The 19,577-nt window shown below is 37.6% G+C and overlaps 1 protein-coding gene across 7 annotated transcripts in view; it reads right to left on the bottom strand.

Moving 5' to 3' along the window:
* The window catches only part of KIF21A (kinesin family member 21A), a 94,198-nt gene that overhangs the window by 23,848 nt on the left and 50,773 nt on the right, over window positions 1-19,577 (bottom strand). For 4 of the 7 annotated variants that reach the window (XM_064445352.1, XM_064445318.1, XM_064445338.1 and 1 more), the window contains exons 11-24: window positions 19,228-19,431; window positions 15,715-15,753; window positions 13,188-13,272; window positions 12,887-13,004; window positions 11,444-11,632; window positions 10,304-10,503; window positions 9,799-9,906; window positions 9,186-9,254; window positions 8,864-9,075; window positions 8,041-8,194; window positions 7,462-7,662; window positions 6,607-6,708; window positions 4,268-4,433; window positions 3,731-3,751 (exon numbers count right to left, since the gene is read on the bottom strand). In XM_064445352.1, the coding sequence (XP_064301422.1) occupies window positions 3,731-3,751; window positions 4,268-4,433; window positions 6,607-6,708; window positions 7,462-7,662; window positions 8,041-8,194; window positions 8,864-9,075; window positions 9,186-9,254; window positions 9,799-9,906; window positions 10,304-10,503; window positions 11,444-11,632; window positions 12,887-13,004; window positions 13,188-13,272; window positions 15,715-15,753; window positions 19,228-19,431 (1,868 nt within the window). The remainder of the gene's footprint in view (window positions 1-3,730; window positions 3,752-4,267; window positions 4,434-6,606; window positions 6,709-7,461; window positions 7,663-8,040; window positions 8,195-8,863; window positions 9,076-9,185; window positions 9,255-9,798; window positions 9,907-10,303; window positions 10,504-11,443; window positions 11,633-12,886; window positions 13,005-13,187; window positions 13,273-15,714; window positions 15,754-19,227; window positions 19,432-19,577) is intronic. The other 3 variants (XM_064445323.1, XM_064445326.1, XM_064445330.1) reach the window with 3 other exon arrangements.

Below are 19,577 nucleotides of genomic sequence, written 5' to 3'. Positions count from 1 at the left end.
ATTTTCCTAGTATCTGAACTAAGTTTTTTTCATATAATCTAAATAAATCATACACCTAGGCATACTGTGCAAATGTGGTCCTCTATCTATTGCAGCAGAGCAACAGGGGTGACAGAAAACCAGAAATAAATTGTAGAATGAAATCTGGAAGAAAGAAGATAAAAGCAAAGTAAATTAACTGCAAGACATGGAAGAGACAGGATTTAAATCAATGGACAGTAAGGGTGTCTCTTCCTCCTCTTTTTTTGTAATTTTCTTATTCTAAGACAGAATCATCCCAGTTAATAATGAAAAAAAATTCTATTTTTAACTAGCTTGCAAGCTGAGGCTCAGCCTCAGCTTATATAGAATGGCACCATTTGGGCTGACAAGAAGCGAGCACTTTATTGGTATACAGCATTTAGGTTAAAAAACAGGATGATGCCACCACTTAATACTATAGAACTGCTTCCTAAAGAGAGATTAATTGTATTGAAGGTAATTGTAAAATTAAGCTGTTCTGTAGAAATGCTGCTGAAGTAAAATGGGTACACAAACCTGTCCACAAAAGACAAAACCACCGTGCATGTCACACTAACACTGTCAAACATCAGATTAACTTGCTTGCATGCAAACAGTGCAAAACATTGAGCTGAGACAACCAGTCCAGGGCACATGTACAATCAATTCCAAACTGTTGGGAAATGAAATCCCCTAACTTGCATGTTATTCTAATAATATATTTTAAGCATAGTTTAAGCACATAGGTAACATATTCCTGCAAGTAAAGTCTCTTATTTTTTAACATACTCATGAAATTTTAAGGATTAAATAACCTTCTAATGACATTCCACTACATCTGTCTGTTATTATTAGAGACACTTTAAGTTTATTTACTTAATTCTGCCATAAAGCAGATTCCATTTGTAATGCATAGAGCTAATATATTTGGTACCCATATTACAAAAGGTTTGTCCATGTATGTGTTTTAAGTGCAAGTTCATGCTTTGGAGAAAGGAAGAAGAGATATATAGTTTCCAGTTGAATTCTGAGAAGGAATGAAGAAAAGGAAAATGCTGCCTTCTTGTGTATGCTACATCTAAAAATGTTTCCTGAAAAAGTCAAAACCATACATCAATCTAGCACCAACAATGCACTTCAGATGTGCTCAACTGCTGTATAATTTTTAACAATGTAACCTTAACTATCAGAAATACAACAATAGTATAAAGCAGGGTCAGAGGAATAGCACTCTCAACCTTCTTTTTTTTATTCCATCCTGGATTTGAGCCCATATTAAACCTTTTCTATACATTATTATTCTAGGTCTTCTGCAGAAGAGGGGATCCAGAATACTGCTCCTTCTAGCAAGGCACAGAAGGAGGAACAATAAAGCAAATTCAACTTTTTAAAAATATAAGATTCTCGTAAAGAACTTGTGATCAGCTTTTGGAGGTAGCAAAGCAGAAAGCATGGGATGGCCACAGAAGATGGTGGGTTTTTTGTAGGCTCACACTCATGTGACCAGGCACGAATTGGTATTTTTCTTCAGTTTGTCTGCAATTTAGCACAGGAAGACTGCAGGAAGCCCCCAGATAGAAACCAGCGCACAGAATCAACAAAAAGAAATGAGAGGAGGCAGAAAAGCAAGATTCTGCAAGAAGTCCTGAGCAAGAAGAGATGAAAGGAACAATAAAGTTAGTAAAGGCAGTACTGCTTGAGAGGAGCAGCTGAGATGACTGCTGATAAACCGATGATTATGGAAGAGTGGAGAGCTTTTCTGATGACTTGTCTTCATCCTCATGCAGAGGCAACTGGAGAGTACCAGTACAGTACAGCACACCAGCACAGTTCATCCAGAGGAAATGAGATTTGATCCGCCCTCTCGAGATCTGCACATACATGGCTGTGAGTCACATCCATGAACATCCAGATGTCGTAGGTGGGAAGGAAAAGCAGATTCTACAATTCTTCAGAAAGCAGTCACTCCACCAACACTTCAGGACTCAACTTCATGGTCATGTTAACTCTTCACAAGATCAGATGAGATAGTGAATGGCACAAACAAGGCAGGTGTGCTTTCACACAAAACCTGAGCCCGTAATGTACTCTTCAGCAGACTGAACCCTTTTCTTACATCTATGCTTGAATGCAGGTGCACAACTACATTGGGGAATGCCCAAACTTCGTCAAGTCAAGTGTATTCAAATGGCTAAGAACTTTTGAAGACATCAGAGCTGAAACTAAGCATTCACAAGCACCCTGGAAGTGCAGCCCCTCTGCCTGGGATGGAGCTGGCTGGATAATGCCACTGAGCTCTCAGGCAGCCTGGTGAAGTTGGTCTCAGGATTTGCTGCCACTCACACTTCAACCTGTGGGAATAATCTCAGGTTACCAGGGAGCCCCTGCTGACCAGTTGGCAGTCCCAGCCTTAAAGCCTCACTACAACTGTGCCTGAACTCCCTGCAGCTCAAAAGGTTTAGCCACTAGTGATTTACAAAACACAGATTATCAACAGTTTGGATTTCAGTGTGGACCGAGGTTAGTACGGCATATTCAGCTGAGATACACCCACAGTGAAGTTTCCTTCCTATAAAGTGTTAACATAGTCCTGAGTGGCTTAGGCATTCTAAAAGCCTCAGTTCATGCTTGCAAAGTGTCAAAAAGCTTCTTTAATCATATACACTCTACAAAAATTATCGCAATAGGGCTACTGTTCCAATATATTTAAACAAGTGTCTTTTCATTGCTCCAGATGCTGTTAATAAGTAAAAGCCTGTCCAGAGCTTAAGAAAATGCACTACCTTCCTGACTGGAGAAGCATTGCTCTCACTCCAACAGGGGTGAATGCACACACATACACACACATTCAGGGTCTGTTTTAGATACACTATGATATTAATAATCACTGACATTCCTGAATAAATACAGGCCATATGCAGCAAGATGCCCTGACACAGATCTTCAGGTGTCACCTGTCAGGAAGCTGGCAAAGCTCTCACGAGTTTACACCAGACAGATCTGTACGCTTTCAGGCAGTCTTGTGCTTTTGAAATGTTTCAGATGCCTATGCAAACTAGCTCAGGACAGCATAATGGGATTAGGAGTAATACAAGACAATACAAAAGGAATTGTTACTGACATCAGGAATATTTTTTCAAGTTTCAGATGTATTCGATTTTGTGGCTAGGAGCCAGGGAGAGAAGAAAAGCATAATTTATTTGGGAATCATTTAAAAGCAACAACAGCAAGAGACTCATCTCCTCAAAATCAGTGAAGTCAGTAACTAAACCCAATTGAAAAAGTGAGATATAATCCACATTCTGTAAAATATTTACATTACAAAATAAGCTATCTGCAAAGGGTTAAAATTGACCTGCATGTTAAGAATTGCTTTTTTTCAGACTGAAAAAGATGGGAAGAATTTGTCACAACTGCAGCAGTAGTATATCACGACACAGCTTTATTTAAGCTGAACATACCATGGGTTCGTAAGCAGCAAGTCATGACTTCGAAATGCAGCTCTGCTTACTGTGTTCAATTCTTATCTGACATATCTAACTAACACGAGGGCTATGGGTTGTTTCAGAAAGGAAGAAATGCCCTATAAGCTCATGATAATGAGTACGTTTACAGAATAGTTCATGCAAACTTCACAAACTCACAAATTCTAAGATGCACCAGTTAGTGAACATGAATGAATTAGTAACTCATGCAGCTGTACAGTACACAGAAAGCTAAACATACTTACCCAACGGTATGCTATCTAGGTCTGTGTAAATAACAGCAACAAGGAAACAAAAGCAACACTCCAATCAAAACATATCCATTTATAAAAAGAAATAAAACAAAAGTACCCAAATGTATTCTAAATTTTTCTTAATGTCATCTCACGAGAAATAGAATAGATGCCGTAACAGACATATGATACCACTTCAAAAATCACAAATACATGATGATTGAACAGGATTGCATATTTAGAATTTCATATTCAGAAGTTAAAATCTTATCAAATTGTAATTGCATAGTCTTTTATAAAAACAATAAGCAGGTTATTTGAATTTTAAAAGTCTCAATAATTTAAAAAAATCTTTATTTCCTACATTTCATTTCTGAGGGGTTATACTTAAAAATGACATACATGACCATCAATTTTGAAATAGAGTTTAAGATGTTAAAATACAGCATCTATTCAAAAAAGAAATACCCTAGAATGCCCAGTACAGCATGCATGAAAGGTAAACATGACATGCAGCTGATTATTCAGAATACAAGACAACAAAATTACCTTGCAAAGCATGACCCAGCAAAGCATCAAGTTCAGGATTTAACTCAGCTTTTTCTTTTAGCATATGAAACAGCAGCTGGTTTTGAGTTGCACTAGTAATTTCTGTCTGCTTAAGGCGTCCCTCAAGAACTTTAATCTGAGCTTCTTTCTGAGCTGCTTGGAGACCCTAAGAGAGAAAAAGAAAGAAAAAGATGACAAATGCTTTATCACAGCTTTTTTGTTACAAAGTGAGAATTGCCAAAAAACTTTTTAAAACTGCAAACACAAACAACACATCCTAAAGATCAGGTGCCAACTACAGGTTTGGGTTTTTTGGGTTTGTTTGGGTTGTTTTTTTCCCCTTTGAAAGGGACTCATTAAGTATTCATTTAACTTGTGTTCCTCACCCTCACCCCTCACTCTGCCTTGCAAATATGCATCTAGTGGCTAAGTTGGACCTGGCTCCCAAGTACAATTCATAGATTCTTTGCATTTATTTAAAAGTAGCAAGCATCTGAAAAATCAACAACTCCATTTTTCACAAACACTTTTTTTTATCACCTCCTATAACACTCTATAACAAACAACAGGAAAAAACCAACCAAACAACAAAAGACAAACAAAAACCCCAAATCACCCAACACCAACCCCAGAACAGTCATCCTTCCCACAGAATCACTCAATGAACTTTCAGCTTCTGCTGAAAGCTCCCATGACCTAACTTAAGAGAGAATCCATTCTAAGGGAACTTCCCTAGACCCATGGATTAGTGGGAATTTTTTAGTGGTAGAAAACGTAGCCAAGGCAATTTACAGAGAATGGTTTCCAAATACAAGAAACCGTAGTGAAAAATGAAGGCACAACACATCTTCTCAAAGACTTGTAAGATAACAGAGGACTTTGAGTGCTAGTACTTGAGAAAGAAGTGTAGTACTGTGGACTTAAACATTAGATTCCGATTTTATTGTGAACTAAAACAACACATCAATAGACACATTTTGAATGTGGAAACAAACAACAGAAGAGACAGCAGCCATGACCAATTTTGCACGAAAATGCACATTCAGTTTTTCTACATGATAATTATTTATCAGCGAGAGAAGAAATACCTTCACATAATGGAGTTTTTATCATGATAAGGAGTAATTGTTAACAAAGTCAGAGGTACTTCTCATATTAACTCCGCTGCACAGACTCAGGTATCCATTTAACCCACCCAAAGGCTGATAAAAAGTCAAAAGGCTCAAATTTGCAGAAGCCAATGTGACTATGGGAATTTTTTTTTTTTCCTTTCTTTTCGTCTTTTTTTAAACCAACACAAACTTTTTTGATTACCTGCATAGTAATGAATCAAGAATGCAAAAAGATAATTGATCAGTAGAACTGACCAAAGTCCATTTCAATAGCCTTGAAATCTTTCATTTCACAGAATGGTAGGGGTTGGAAGGGACCTCTGGAGATCACCTTGTCCAACCCCACTGCTTGAGCAGGGACACCGGAATGCACCCAGGTAGGGTGTGAATGTCTCCAGGGAAGGGACCCCACAGCCTCCCTGGGCAGCCTGTGCCACTGCTCTGCCACCCTCACAGGAAAGATGTTTTTTCTCATGTTGAGCTGGAACTTCCTGTGTTCCAACTTGAGCCCATTGCTCCTGTCCTGTCATTGGGCAGCACTGAAAAGAGTCTGGCCCCATCTTCCTGATGCCCACTCTTTAGATATTTATAGGTATTGATGAAATCCCCCCTCAGTCTTCTCTTCTCCAGGCTAAACAAAAACCCAAGTCTCTCAGTGTCTCAATGTTTCATTCAATAACACTGAGTATGGTCTCCAAACAGAAGGAAAAGCAGCAGCAAAAGCATACAATACATGCATGTACAGGGTTATTGCAAATACTACTCCCCCAGGCCTTCAGAAAAAGCTCATATTGCTCTACTCAAAAGGAGAAGTCTGACTAAAGTATGCCATGCATCAATATATTTTAAAGGCTCGTATTTTTAAGGAAGTGGCTGAGCCAGTCTTTTTTAAAAGGTCCTGAGCGTTCTTTAAGAGCTTGTTGAAAAACAGAGCAGATTGTTTATTCGATTATGAAAAGCTAGTGCTCTTGTAAGAACAACATGAGGTAATTAGGAAAGTAGGCTCTGCTGGGTATTGAAAAACAGGCAATGGACTGAAGGGAACAATAGATCTCAAGGACCTTCACACTAAGAACAAGCGTGACTCAGTACCATTGACCACCTTTGTTTTGTCTGGTTTACTTTTCACAGGTCTAAATTCACATTACTCAGTCTTTATGTTGGCACAGCTCTGCTCCTGGTACATGGCATAGTCCTGGCACTGACATATTTCACTTAATGCACTACCTTATTGATACCCATCGTGAGGAAGTGATCAAGCAAATACCGAGCTTCTGTCAAAGTGCAAGCATTAATCACTGCTGTTACATCCAAGGTCTCTCCTTCTTCCTATACGTGCAAAGACAAAAATGGTCAGATGGTGAAAAATGCATTTTTAAAGTTATTTTAAATTCATTACAGCAATAATAGAAAATAGAAACATAGAAAATAGAAACAGAAAAAGTGAAAATAGAAAATAGAAGATGCTGCAGTATCACCCAGTTCAAACCCTTGGTACCTTTAAACCATGTCTGACAGATTTTTTTCCAAACTATCCCCAAAACACCCCACTGTACAGATTCTGCAACAGTCCCAGTCTCTTACAGTGCTTCAGTTCCTTTCCTATTATAAAGCTTTTCTCAACCTCCAACTCAGACCCCTTCTTTCTACAAGCTATGCTATTCACAGTGGATGCAGAAATGACTGCATTTCTTCAAATGCATGAATATATTTAAAATACACAAAACCAATACAAGGCAGTAGAAGCATGTCAGCAGCTGCAGGGAGATGATACAAGCTGTTAGCCTTCAGTCCCAAGGATTACAGTAATTGAATGCCAGCAGAATAGAAAGCATCAGCTTTGACATTTAAATACTTTGCAATCTTAACTTGCATTATGCTATTGACACTAAAACTCAGATATGAAAGTTCAGTTGTATAAAACACTATTTCAGACTTCACCCAAGTGTTCATCAGTTCTCACTTCCTGGGTCAATAATTATACAGCCAAACCAAAATTCATTTCTAAATGAGAACATTCTCAAGGTTAACACAATTGGTTTTTTCTTCATTTTATCATTTTTGTATTAGTACTTGACCTACCTTTGCTTCTTCCATTTGCATAATGTTTGCTTGGCAGTCAGAAATGCTGTCATTAATGTAGTCTATATTTGCAGTTAGTGATTCCATCTCTTCATTTATGTTTTGGACATTTCTATCTGCTTCACTGCCATCCCCATCCCTGATGAGCTTCTCTCTTTTCTTTGAAAGCTTTTCTCTTCTTTTTGTAAGTTCTTCACGTTGCTATTTTCCCCAAAGACATAATATTGCATAAAAAGGAATTAATAAACACTTCGGGCATTTAAGCACATTTTTATTTTGTTTTCCTTTCCTTGTAATACTTTAACTAACATATAATGATTTCTACAGGAAGTTATACATGTGAATGTACTAATATATTTGCACATTATTCCATTAAGGTGTTTTTTATTTCTTACTAAGCACAGTGATCCCATGGGCCAAATGCTTACTGGAGTTGTTTAGAGCTTCTTCACTGACTGCAATGGATTCCAATCACTTTGCCTGTGCCACCATCACAGCAATTCATTTACAGCAAACGTAAATGCACTGCTCTCTATTTGATATGACGATACAACCAACAGTGTTTAGTAGATCACCCACCGTAAGTAACCTGTTCATATCTGCCTCCATATTGGAAATGGTCATCTTCTGCATAATTATATCAGTCACTCTGCGTTCAAGTAACTGCCACTTCATCCTAGCTGCCTTGGAGGAGTAAACTCTGCTTGTCACTGCTTTCCGCTGGTATTTCTTTCTGTGATAAATGCAAGGGAAATACACCAATAAGTCTAAAGTAGTCCGATTACACATTTGAATGTGGAAATGATCAGGCCAGAATATTTTTCAGAGACAACTTAAATTCCTTGCAGACTTTCTTGCAGTTTTTAATTGCACCAGGCAGCTACCTGCACCCAGCCCTGAATTCTACTGCACTTCAATATATTGCATTTCAAAAACAGGTATCAAACACCATGGCATCTTGTATGATGCACCATTGAAATCAAATGCCACCTAAGAGTTGTTCCCTATTTAACAAGGAGATCTGCTTCAAATCACGATGGAAGGTCGCCAATAAACCTAATATATTAAATTGCGTTTTCCAACAAGTTTTTCTTTCTACTTAAGAACACTGCAGACGTCATACCACCAAGGGCATTTCTCTTCAATAACAGATTAACTGGATTTTGAAATTTTGGGGTTTCTTAATGTGGTTTGTCCTTTAACGCCATTTTACGTTATTCCACACTGCCTTAAACCCACAAAATTCAAATTGCATTTGATAATGGTGTAATGCTCATAAAATGGGCATTTTATGACAGCAGTTTGAAAAATAACAATACTGCATGTATCACAAGATTATCTGCTAGAAAGTCCATGCAATTTTCAGTTCTCTTAGGAGAGTACTAACAGTTTTAGACCTTACCCTGTTCCATTTGTTGCAGTTACAGGTAATGCTTGAACCCTTGCAACAGGAATTCTCATCTTCTGCTGTGTTGCTGTTCTTGAACCATCATGCTCAACTGATGAGCTAGAACCTGGTTCCTGTACAGGATGTTCAGGCAGACTCAGCTTTCGACTTACTTTTCCTGCCACTTTATCAGACAGAGGCCTTACTTGCCGACGAAGGGCTGTGACCTGAAACAGAGTGCAAAGACACCATTACCTCTCCCCAAAACTGCATTCTCAGTTATAGCAATACAATATCATTGTGTTTTCAAAGATGCATTACTGTTTTACCACAATACCTCTTCAGTTTTGCGACGTAAGATAACTTCTTGATTTCTTTTCTGAGCTTCCAGAAGCTTGAGCTGATGCTGTGAAAAAATAAAAGCAGTACATAATATTTTTTTCATTATCTGCCACAAGGGCTGTACTGTGTAAAAAAAGACCCAAAAAACCCCAAAACAACAACAAAAACCAAACAAACAAAAAACAAACAACCTTTGTACACTAATAAAAGTTTGCAAAACTGTTTTGACATGAAGAGATCAAGTCACAATGGGTTCTTGCTCTTTCTAGGGCAGTATGAAAATAAATGTTTCCCTATATCAATTCTCTATCAAAAAGAATACGTGCATGTAAGTAAGGTGGTAGCAACAGTTTTGCAAAGATTAACTAATTGAATATGCATTTCAGTATTATTTTATAAGTCTTCTATTTTCTGATGCACTTATCACCTGAAGCTAGGAACTAAGTTATCCTAGAAGTCAAACCAAATTATGGGCATTTTGACTGGTGAAAATACATAGGTACATGCCAGTCTCAGTGAATGCATATACACATAGTGTGCCTGCAAGTGGATGCACATCATAACGATAAATATTTATTCCAAATGAAATTCTTTATCTTTCAAATCACCTCTCGCTTGCGTTGCTCCTTTTTAAGCTGTGCAATCTCCCGGTTTCTTCTAGACTCAGTCATTCTAGCTTTCTCTTGCTCTTCTTTCATTTGTTTCATCAAGCGAACCTGTAAAGAGGACATCACTTAGAAAAGGCTGTTTACACTCAAGTGCCGTTCCCTGCCCCCACTCATACAGTTTCTTCTTCAAATTGACATCTTCCAGTATATTACATTCTTTTAGCAATAAACCTCCTCCACCTAATGTGTCTTCTTCACTAAGTGCTGAATAACAGCTAATAAACAGTGCAAGCTTCTCCATGTTTGATACCATAATTTCTGTTCATTAAACCTAAAAGCCACCCCCCTCCCCCAGGAGTAGCCTAGTCTTCATATCTTCTCTCTTTTCAGACTTTGGAGCAGCTGACAGAGAGAACCGAGTTATCTGGTAGATTATGCACAGGAGATTTCAACCCATTTTTCAGTACACACTCATTGTACAACACTTCAATATACCAAAATATACCTTGGTTTTCTTCATCTCTGTCACCTCCTGCTGCAATTTCTTAAGTTGCTTTTCATATTGAGATTGATTTTTAAGCAATCGTGCATGTTCCTTTTGCGCCGTTTGAAGTCGCTGCAGTTCTTTATTCATGGCTTGGAGCTTCTTTTCATATTCTGACTTGATTTTTTTTGCTTTTTCTTCTGAATAGGTCTCTACAGAACCTAGAGTGAAAGGGAGTGCTTTTGTTCAGGATATTGTCACTTTGCCAGCCACAGCAGATGATTGCTTTCTCTGCTTCTAGCATTATCTGCAATATCTTTGAAAATTTTAATTTGTCTCTAGCTCTTGTCACCTGTACTGCTTTGAACTTTCCACCTTGTATGTCTTCTTGGATAAGAGATCAAGTATTAACACTCTCCTCCTGATTTCTTTGCACTAGACAAATATCTGAGTACCTGAAGACACAGATACACACATGCTTGTTCACACATATGTACACAAGGTCACAACAACAGTCCCAAGAGCCATCAAGCCTAGTATACCTTTTCTGGCACTGATCAAAAGGGAAGGTCTTAAGGAAGAATAAGGGAACAGCAAAAGCATATAAAATATATAATTATAAAGCATATAGAGTATATTTTTAAAAAGAAACAAACAAACAGAACACTTCCCCCAGTACTCTCCCAAACATCAACTATTTGTGGCTTAGGACTTCCCAAGCCAGAGTTAGTTTTTCATCTCAATATGATCACATATTCAAAAAAGTTTGATCTGTAAAAAAATATCTCTGCGAGGCCACTGATCCTAGTTCTTATTTTTATGCAGATCAAAAGAAAGTGGGGAGGGAGGAGTGGGAAAGAACTTTTAATTCAGAAACTATTTCAAGGACTGTGTTAAAATGAGAGCTCCTAGAAAACTGAAAATGCTTATTCAACCAAATCAAATACCTGTTAGCATCATTATCTTTTTTTTTTTAAATCTCTCAATTCTGGTAGAAACTAGAATGAGTACAGTATGATTCGCGGGCGTTATGGGTACAAACCTATTTCTGTTTTCTGCAATTTCTTATCACATTTGTAAAAGGAAGTGAGGGAAGTAGCAAATGATTCAATTTGAGTATCTTACACAACATCTAGATTTAAGTGACTTTATAATTCTTACCCAAGTTTTGAAGAACCTGATCTCTTTCAAGCTGAGTGTCTCGAATCTTATGTTGTAGCATCATTAGTTTCTCTTCATATTGTTTTTTCAGTGTTTGCAACCTTCGCTGGCTGTTCTCTAGCTCATCTATCAGTTTCTGCTTAATGGCTATTTCACAGGTGATATTTGCCAAGTCAGCCTGATAATTTTCTAAAATAAAAATATTTGAGTAATTAAAAATTAAGACTTCTTTTAAAGAAACAGTGAAGATCACATAACTATAGATACGCCCCTGCAATGTTAGGGTCATTTCCTGACATGTACACTCTGCATAGGAGAATTCTACTCAAAGAACAATGCAGCAAGCAAAACTATTATCTGCAGCTCATGATAAAGTCTCCTCCTTAAACACTGTCCCCATCCTAGAACTAGGAAAGAGGTAGGGAAAGATAACTCTCATTGGATCACAGTTGCCCATATGTTGTAATTCCTCACATTTAAATCTCAACATCAGCAATCTGTCCTTCCCCACACAAAAGCTGCACAGACTGTGAGACTTCAGTCACATCTCAGGGCTGGAGAATAACTGTCATTCATAGACCCAGCAGATTATAAAAGGAAAATTTGACTGCTGGCAGACTCCAAGAGGAGACTTTCCCTTCTCTAGCTCTTAGAATAATACAACCAAAATTCTGAGATGAGAGGAGCCACCTAAGTCATGGAAGTGGAATGGTGAAGGGAACGAGAAAAACAGGAGGAAAAAGTAAGGGAAAAGAACAGACGCACATACTAAGTTTATAAAAGTTTAATTAATTTCTTTAGTCAATTATGTCCTTTTTTGGATTAAGATTATATGCTCCAGAACAAAGATGTCAGCTCAGGATTTTTTTTTTCAGGTTCTGCAACTCCACTGGTTTCTGTAACTCTCAGGCAAGAATGAACCGACAGGTTTGGTTTGCCCATCTGGCCCGACTCACATGACAGAACTGCTGATGATGCTGCCTCCGACTTTAGCAATCCTAAATTGCCAGCAACACGTAAATCAGCTGTTGACACTTCTACCTAAAGCCACAGCCTCTGAAAATGAGGAAGGCTGATGGACTTCCAGCCTTTCAAAATTAAATTCTATCTATTTCCAAATTTGCTGAATGGGAGCTATCACCTTGGTGATTAGTCCCAAGACATAAAAATAATCCAGTACCTTACACTTTGGATATTCTAACTGAGGAAGAAATGTGTTCTCAAACACCTGATGGCCTCTGGTCAATTTTAAAGCCTCTACAAGGACACTTGGTCAGATGTATATTACATGTTTTAGCACCATAACCAAAAATGAATTCACTGGATGTACAATCCACGGAGTATTATGGACAATAGGCTAACAGCATGCTACCTTGCCTACCCAAACCCAAGGAATGACAGACAGTATTTGTAAAATTCCAGAAAATATTGCACTGACACCACCTTTCTCATCAGAGTCAGAATCCGATTCATCTGAGCTTTCAACAACTTCCATGTCATCTTCATCTTCTTCATCATCATCATCTTCATCCTCATGATCACTTACTTCCTGAATTTCCTCCTACAAAATGTACAAAATAGAAAGATGTTGGAGCATGCCCACATTTTTCCTTCCCCCAGTCACTTGTAACTATCACTGTGAAGCCACAGTATTCACCTGACCCATTCCTAATTTCCTTTCTATAACCATGTAAATCTTTAAACAGATAATGAACAAATAAGCCAAACATTTCTAAATACTTACTGCTTCCAATTCATTATTCTCTCTCTCCGAAGTGCCTTTTTCATCTCTCTTCTCCTGCTCATTGTCTGTGTTATCCTCTTTGACACTAGCAGAAGAGGCACAGACACAAAATATTCACAAACTGAAATGTCACGTGCTTCCCATCCCCCAAACCAATAAGATGTAACTCCAAATAAAGATGAAAACCAAGGTGGTAGTTAGACAAAGGTACAGGTGTTGGGCATGGGTAAAACACAACTTCCAAACTCCCGCAGATAATAAAATAATGCTTAATTACTCTTAATCTTAGCTCGCAAAATAATGTTAATGTTTAGCACATTGTTTTAGGGCATATTGCACAACTGGGACAAGCGGAATGCACATCTTCATATACTACAGCAGTACTCATTTTGCATGGAAGTTGCAGTGTACCCAGAATAGCTTTTACAAAACAAAGGAAGAACATTGTGTGTAGGTACAACATACATTACAGGTATTACTACACTCGCAAGCTATAACAGAGTTTACTGCACTTAAAATAATCTGAAAATTTATAAGATTTAAACAATATCCTAGTTTATCATACTATAACTACTCTTTTGATAACTTATCTACTTTGACATCAACGGAATGCTCAAAATAGGCACTGATACAACAACAACAAAGGGTCGAGAAATACTGAATTTTTGCAATAGGACTGTCTGGCTCAAAAAGAAAGTTTTCCCAACTATCAAGATTACATTTTAGTGTATTTCCATGCTTTTGTTTTTTAGACTACAGTTCAAAACTTATTTAAAAGTCAAGGATCTCTATATTCTCTCCTTTCTTGGCAACCTGAACTGTAGTGATGGCTTATGCAAATTACAGCAGGGTTTGTTTTGTTTTGAAGGTTTGGAGTGTTAGCCGTTAGGATGAGTTGTAACATTTTTAAGTGCACATTTGAGACATCACATGAAAATGGAAAATTCAAAAAACAATGACGCTCTGCAAATTGTCACAGATCAAATGGCAGTCCCTCTAGCACTACACGTGCAAAACCCAAACCATCTCCAATAGATGGGAAATTGATAGAACAGGGCAAGATACCATAGTGGATAATAACAAAAGATGTGGTTAGGACTGCATAATGTGGAATCCACCTCACCCAACTTCAGCTGCATGAAAGTTTGGCATGTTACATGCTGTCACTGAGCAGGCAAGGTAACTAGAAATGCACATCTTCCTCCACTGACACCAAGGGGGGCTCAGACTCAAGGTCTAACTCTTAGACAAATCCAACACGCAGTGCAGTGACAAGAAACGTTCAGTAGATTTGAGACACTAAAATTTGGCAAGTGACACCGAAAAGCCACCTTTAAAACAGAGCTCTACTCTTCAGAGTGCCAGTTAAGTAACACAGTGCTTCTGTGCACACGCGATATTTTATTACACTCTTTTTTAACCTGTTCAGTGATAACTGGTTCCTTCTGCCCCACTCATCACCAGTGAAACCAAATCCAGCTACAGCTGACCATGTGCAAGGCAGAAAGCTTTTGCTTGGACCGTCTGAATTCATGCAGCAGCCGAGGAGGCTGGAAGTAAACAGCCTAACCAGATTTGTACAAAAAATGAATGCCAAACAGGGAACACTGAGCCACGCAGTCTCATTTCCACAGACTGCCATCTCACCCAGCCCGCAACATGTTCTGGTTTATGTTGGTTAACAGGCCTAAATGATAACAGATCTTAGCTGCAGTCTTCATACAGACTGAGGCAAATCCCCAGTTCCCCTTCTGCCTGCACACAGCACAGAGCTCACCACTACAGAGAATTTGTGTTCTGCCTAATAGAGGGGAGAGACAGGAGAAAGGAGAGCCAGCAGCTCTCCCAGGCAGAACTGAACTGCTTAACTTGTGTGCTACTGATCTGTGGATTCACATCACCTGCATGAATTCCGTGGGGTTTTTTGGGGATCAGACAGCTGAAGAAGAAAAGCTCCATTACTTTCATGTTTAATGACGGTATATTTATCTTTTTAGAGCCCTCACATTAAATGCTCTATATAACCAACTATTTTATCTATCACTTTGTCTGAAACTGAATTGAAGGAATGGTCAAGGCTCCAGTCACATGCTTTCAAAAATAAAAGCAGCAGACTTATCGGAGATGTGAAGGACCAAGACCTTCTTGATCTCACATACCAAAAACATTATCGTTGTACACTGCCTGCTATACATTTCGTACCTTATGAGCTACTGTGCCTTCCTCCTGCCTTTCATCCCATACAGGCCATGCAAGAAAGAAATCTACTTAATTCTATGGTGGTTCCCAAAGGCACCACCTCCCCACAAACGCTTGCTCAACGCTGCAATTCCGGAGTCAACCTCAATTCCACAACAGAGGTTTCTTCCAGTTAAAACACTCGTTGAAAGTCAAAACACAGAAAATAATTTTGAAAAGGCAAATGAACTACTTCTGAAGCACCTATGAATCTGCCCAACTTCTTTTCATGTATGACAACCAGTTAATTGAAATGACAGGTAATTAAAAACCTGGGAAATATTCCAACCTTCTTTCTTCTTGACTGCTTTCCTCAAGTTTCTGTAGCCTTCAAAAGCACGAGGTACAGTATTGGAAGGCCAAGCCAATGAAGGACAAACCAGACAGTGAAAAGCAAAAGTGATAAGAAGGTAAAAAAAATGACATATGAGCTTGTGGAGTTTAAAACGAAATTTTAAAAGATACCATCAAGAGACAACAAGTAGTAAAAAGGCAATACATTTTGCACAGTTGGAAAGTAAAACAAAGAAGCAGCATTTGTAGGTTAACTAATCTGTCACTGTCAACAACTGTAAATTCAAATTACACTAAGGAAGAAGTTTTTGATATAGACAATATATTTCATTTTGATAATTATTTCTAATACAAATTCAAAAAATCTCTTAGTTCTAGAAGAAGCTTTCTCTTCTTTTGCCACTTAAAACTGGGAGGTAAAATACCAAAAATGAAGCACAAAGTACTGCCTTTGAACCAAAGTTATATATCCTCAGGAATATATCAGGAAAAAAACCAATGCACTAGTTTTATAATATGGTAACTGATAACATATTCTAATACAAAATAGTAATGAGAAATTTTGATTACTAATATTCTAAATAATATATTCTGAATATAATTCACATAAAAATCTTCAAACTGCATTTATTTTTTGGTTTGAGCTTTCGTTGCTTGTTTTTAAATAAAAAGCAGAAAACTGCAGTTTATTTCTCTGGGATTCAAAAAGTACATGCCAATGATTGCTTGTTATTTTTTTAAAAATTAACAAAAATGTGTATCAGAAGCAATGAGATGGACAAAGCATTAGTATTTTTACTTGTACTTTTTCCTCTTTAACAACTGTGGATGTATCAGTAAAGAAATGTCTGCATAACTTATATAAGCATAGAGATGGTTTAAATTTCAGCAACTACTGAAATTCCTCACGTTCCCACTACGAACAAGTTTTGAGCAAGAGCTTTTGCTGCCTTTTTACCTTTTCACCTACCGCCTGCCATCTTCCTTCATTATCAGCTAGTACCTAACACACTGAATCCCATGTCATTTTATCACTATTTTAGTTTAATAAAGGCTAGGGAAGTCAAAAGACAAGAGTCAAAAAGAATTACCAGGTATGTAAAGCTGACATGGAAGGTTTGCTCCGGGGCTTTTGGTGAGTAGCTCATACCATGGAACACTCCAATCAAGCATGTCAGTAGTTCAGTAGCCAAACATTACTGCCATGTAAACGGTTTCCAATAAACTTTATGACAGATGTTTACTAAAGGCTACAGATATATAGCAGTACATACCTGCTACTCATTCAGAAACTAGATCTCAGCTCTTCAGGCTAGCTCACAATAATTTAGATAAGTTGTATGTATTTAAAATTATGCATCTTTCATTATACTGACCTATAACCAGGAAACAGATTAGGAAAGGTAGCAGGTGGGGCAGAACTAGTAACTAGGCTTCCCAATCCCACTTTAATAAGAAAACGCTGGTTAGGCAACTTTAAGAGAACAGCAATCCTAAAAAGAAATAGTACAGTAAAAGCAGCTAAATGCCTGTAGAAGACAGAAGTAGAGCAAAAAGTCCCTACCAAACTGCAGGGTAAATTGTCCTTTTGCAATACATTAGCATACCCATTGCCAATTCCTGAAATTTCAATAGAATAAAAATCCACAGTGATCTAACCGGAACACAGACTTTGCGTTTCATCAATTAGCTAGAAACACTCTGCAGGTAACAAGTGTGACAGGCTGTATGCACAATCTCTCAAATTCTAACATTTCCGAGCTTGTAAGGAATTTTTCTCCTAACATATGCACCTCAGAAATTTATAAGTATTTATTACAAAGCAGTCTGCAGATGGACCATTAGATAGATTCAAACCTTATCAGCCCTTTGAAGAGCATGATCCCATTCTATAGAACACAAGACCTGCTTTAAGAAGGAAGCTGGACCATCAAGAGGTCTCTTCCAACTTAAATTTTAATATGGTTCTCTATTTCTATAATGCTAGGATAGAAAACTGATCTCAAAAAGAGTTTATGGTAAGTAGTCCCTACTTCTGGGTCAGATCACTTGGCTATCCCCTGCACAAGATTATTGACCCCCTGAAAGAAGCAAGCGTGACTGGACGCAGAAGCTTCTTTCAGGGGGGAATAGAAAAAAAAAAAAAAAAAAAACCAAAAAAATCCACCCACAAAAAAACCCGAAACAAAGAAAATGAAAGCACCAAACCCAGAGTGAACAACCATGTGTTTTACTTGCTACTGGATGTGGGGTAAAGCTTCCAAATGTTTTTTTAAAGTGATCATCTATAATAAGAGATATATATAGTACCCTTTTTTTCTGGTCACAGACCCATCTGCTGCCTAATACTCAGGCCCCAACCTAACAACTGGGGCTCTGTATAAGCATGTATTTAAATGTATGCTTGAATTTAAAATCTGTTGAAACATACAAAATAAAATCTCTTTATTCTTGCATTTACATTTAAAGAAGATATTGAAGTGTTTGGATGAAGAGAGGCCAGAACATTCTGCTGACTTCATTTAATACTTCTATCATCCCCTCAAGTGCCTACAAACATGAGACAGAAAAATCTATCAAAATCCCCATAAAAGTACAAGAGTTTCCTGAAAAAATGATATGCAAAGGAAGAATCTAGTTATTAAAATGAGTGTTCTTTACAAGTATCAGACATTTGTGTCGTGAATGGACTTACAGATATAGGACCTCAAATTGCAGATATCACTAACTCAAATCTACTTTATACTTCAGCTACTGCATTTCAGGCTTATACTGTTTTAGTTTTACTCTTAACTTGTAGAAGTAGTATGAAGGCCATTAGTAGAAAGAGTCATAGATCAACAGTGTGGAAATTTTCAAGGAAAAGGGAAAGATCTCTAATTGAATCAAAGTCTTGGAGTACACAAACAGATCCTTGCTGTACTAACTACTGTCTGAACAGGCATTTATATAAACATCTAACAGCATTTTAGTAGATGAGAAGTTGGACAGCAAAAAACAGCAAAGCAAGATGTTGCATGAGAGTTAGGAAACCTCAAATTAAAGACATTCATAAAAGCAGAAAGATAAAGCAAAAGAAGCCGTTCCAAGAGCTACCAAAGAATTCCCAGCTATTCAGAATATCTTTTCTTCAGAAAGCTGTTTCAGTTTTAACATACGGTAGAAAAAAAGTTTATCATTTTTGTCTTTGAAAACTTCTGTTGAATTTCAGATGCATTTTAAAAACATACCAAAGTTTATGGAGAGCACCTGTGCTTTTACCACTGTGCATAATTGTATGGAAAAATTAATTACAGAGACATTCTTCTACAAATACTGCATACTTCACTGGAAGAAAAGATGTAAAAGAAAAACACCTATAACTTTAATGTGTTAGAGGGTTTGAAGGAACAGCAGTTTGGGATCTAAACCCACACAGCAACAACAGATGAATTTTAAAGTCCCAGTGGTTAAAAAAATACACCACTCTACTAAAGGAAAACAAATAGCATTATAATTCATACATTACCTCTTTTTCTTTTTCCTTTCTTTTTTTTTCAGCTTTTCTAGATCTTTCTTGGCTATATCTAGAATTTCCATTGTCTCTTTCTCTGAAGAAAGCATAGAAGCAGAAAATGCTGATGGTCCACCAAAGTACGTGGATCTTGTTGACACTCTTGACAAGTTGCGTCGAAGGTTTTCATTCACTGCTTCACTTTCTAATAATTTTGCTCTTAAAAACAAAAAAAAAACCACCCAAACAAACCTGTAGACCATGAATTCACAAGTATTGCTAATGCAGGAGATACATACTCATTATAGCATCTGTAACTGCAATGCATTACCTTCAGTTTAAAAAGAAACTACAAACCAAGGTGA

Source organism: Phalacrocorax carbo, chromosome 1 (assembly GCF_963921805.1).
Source record: "Phalacrocorax carbo chromosome 1, bPhaCar2.1, whole genome shotgun sequence".
Taxonomy (NCBI): Eukaryota; Metazoa; Chordata; class Aves; order Suliformes; family Phalacrocoracidae; genus Phalacrocorax; species Phalacrocorax carbo.
Note: the sequence above shows the minus strand (reverse complement) of the source record. Positions and strands in the feature narration are given on the sequence as shown.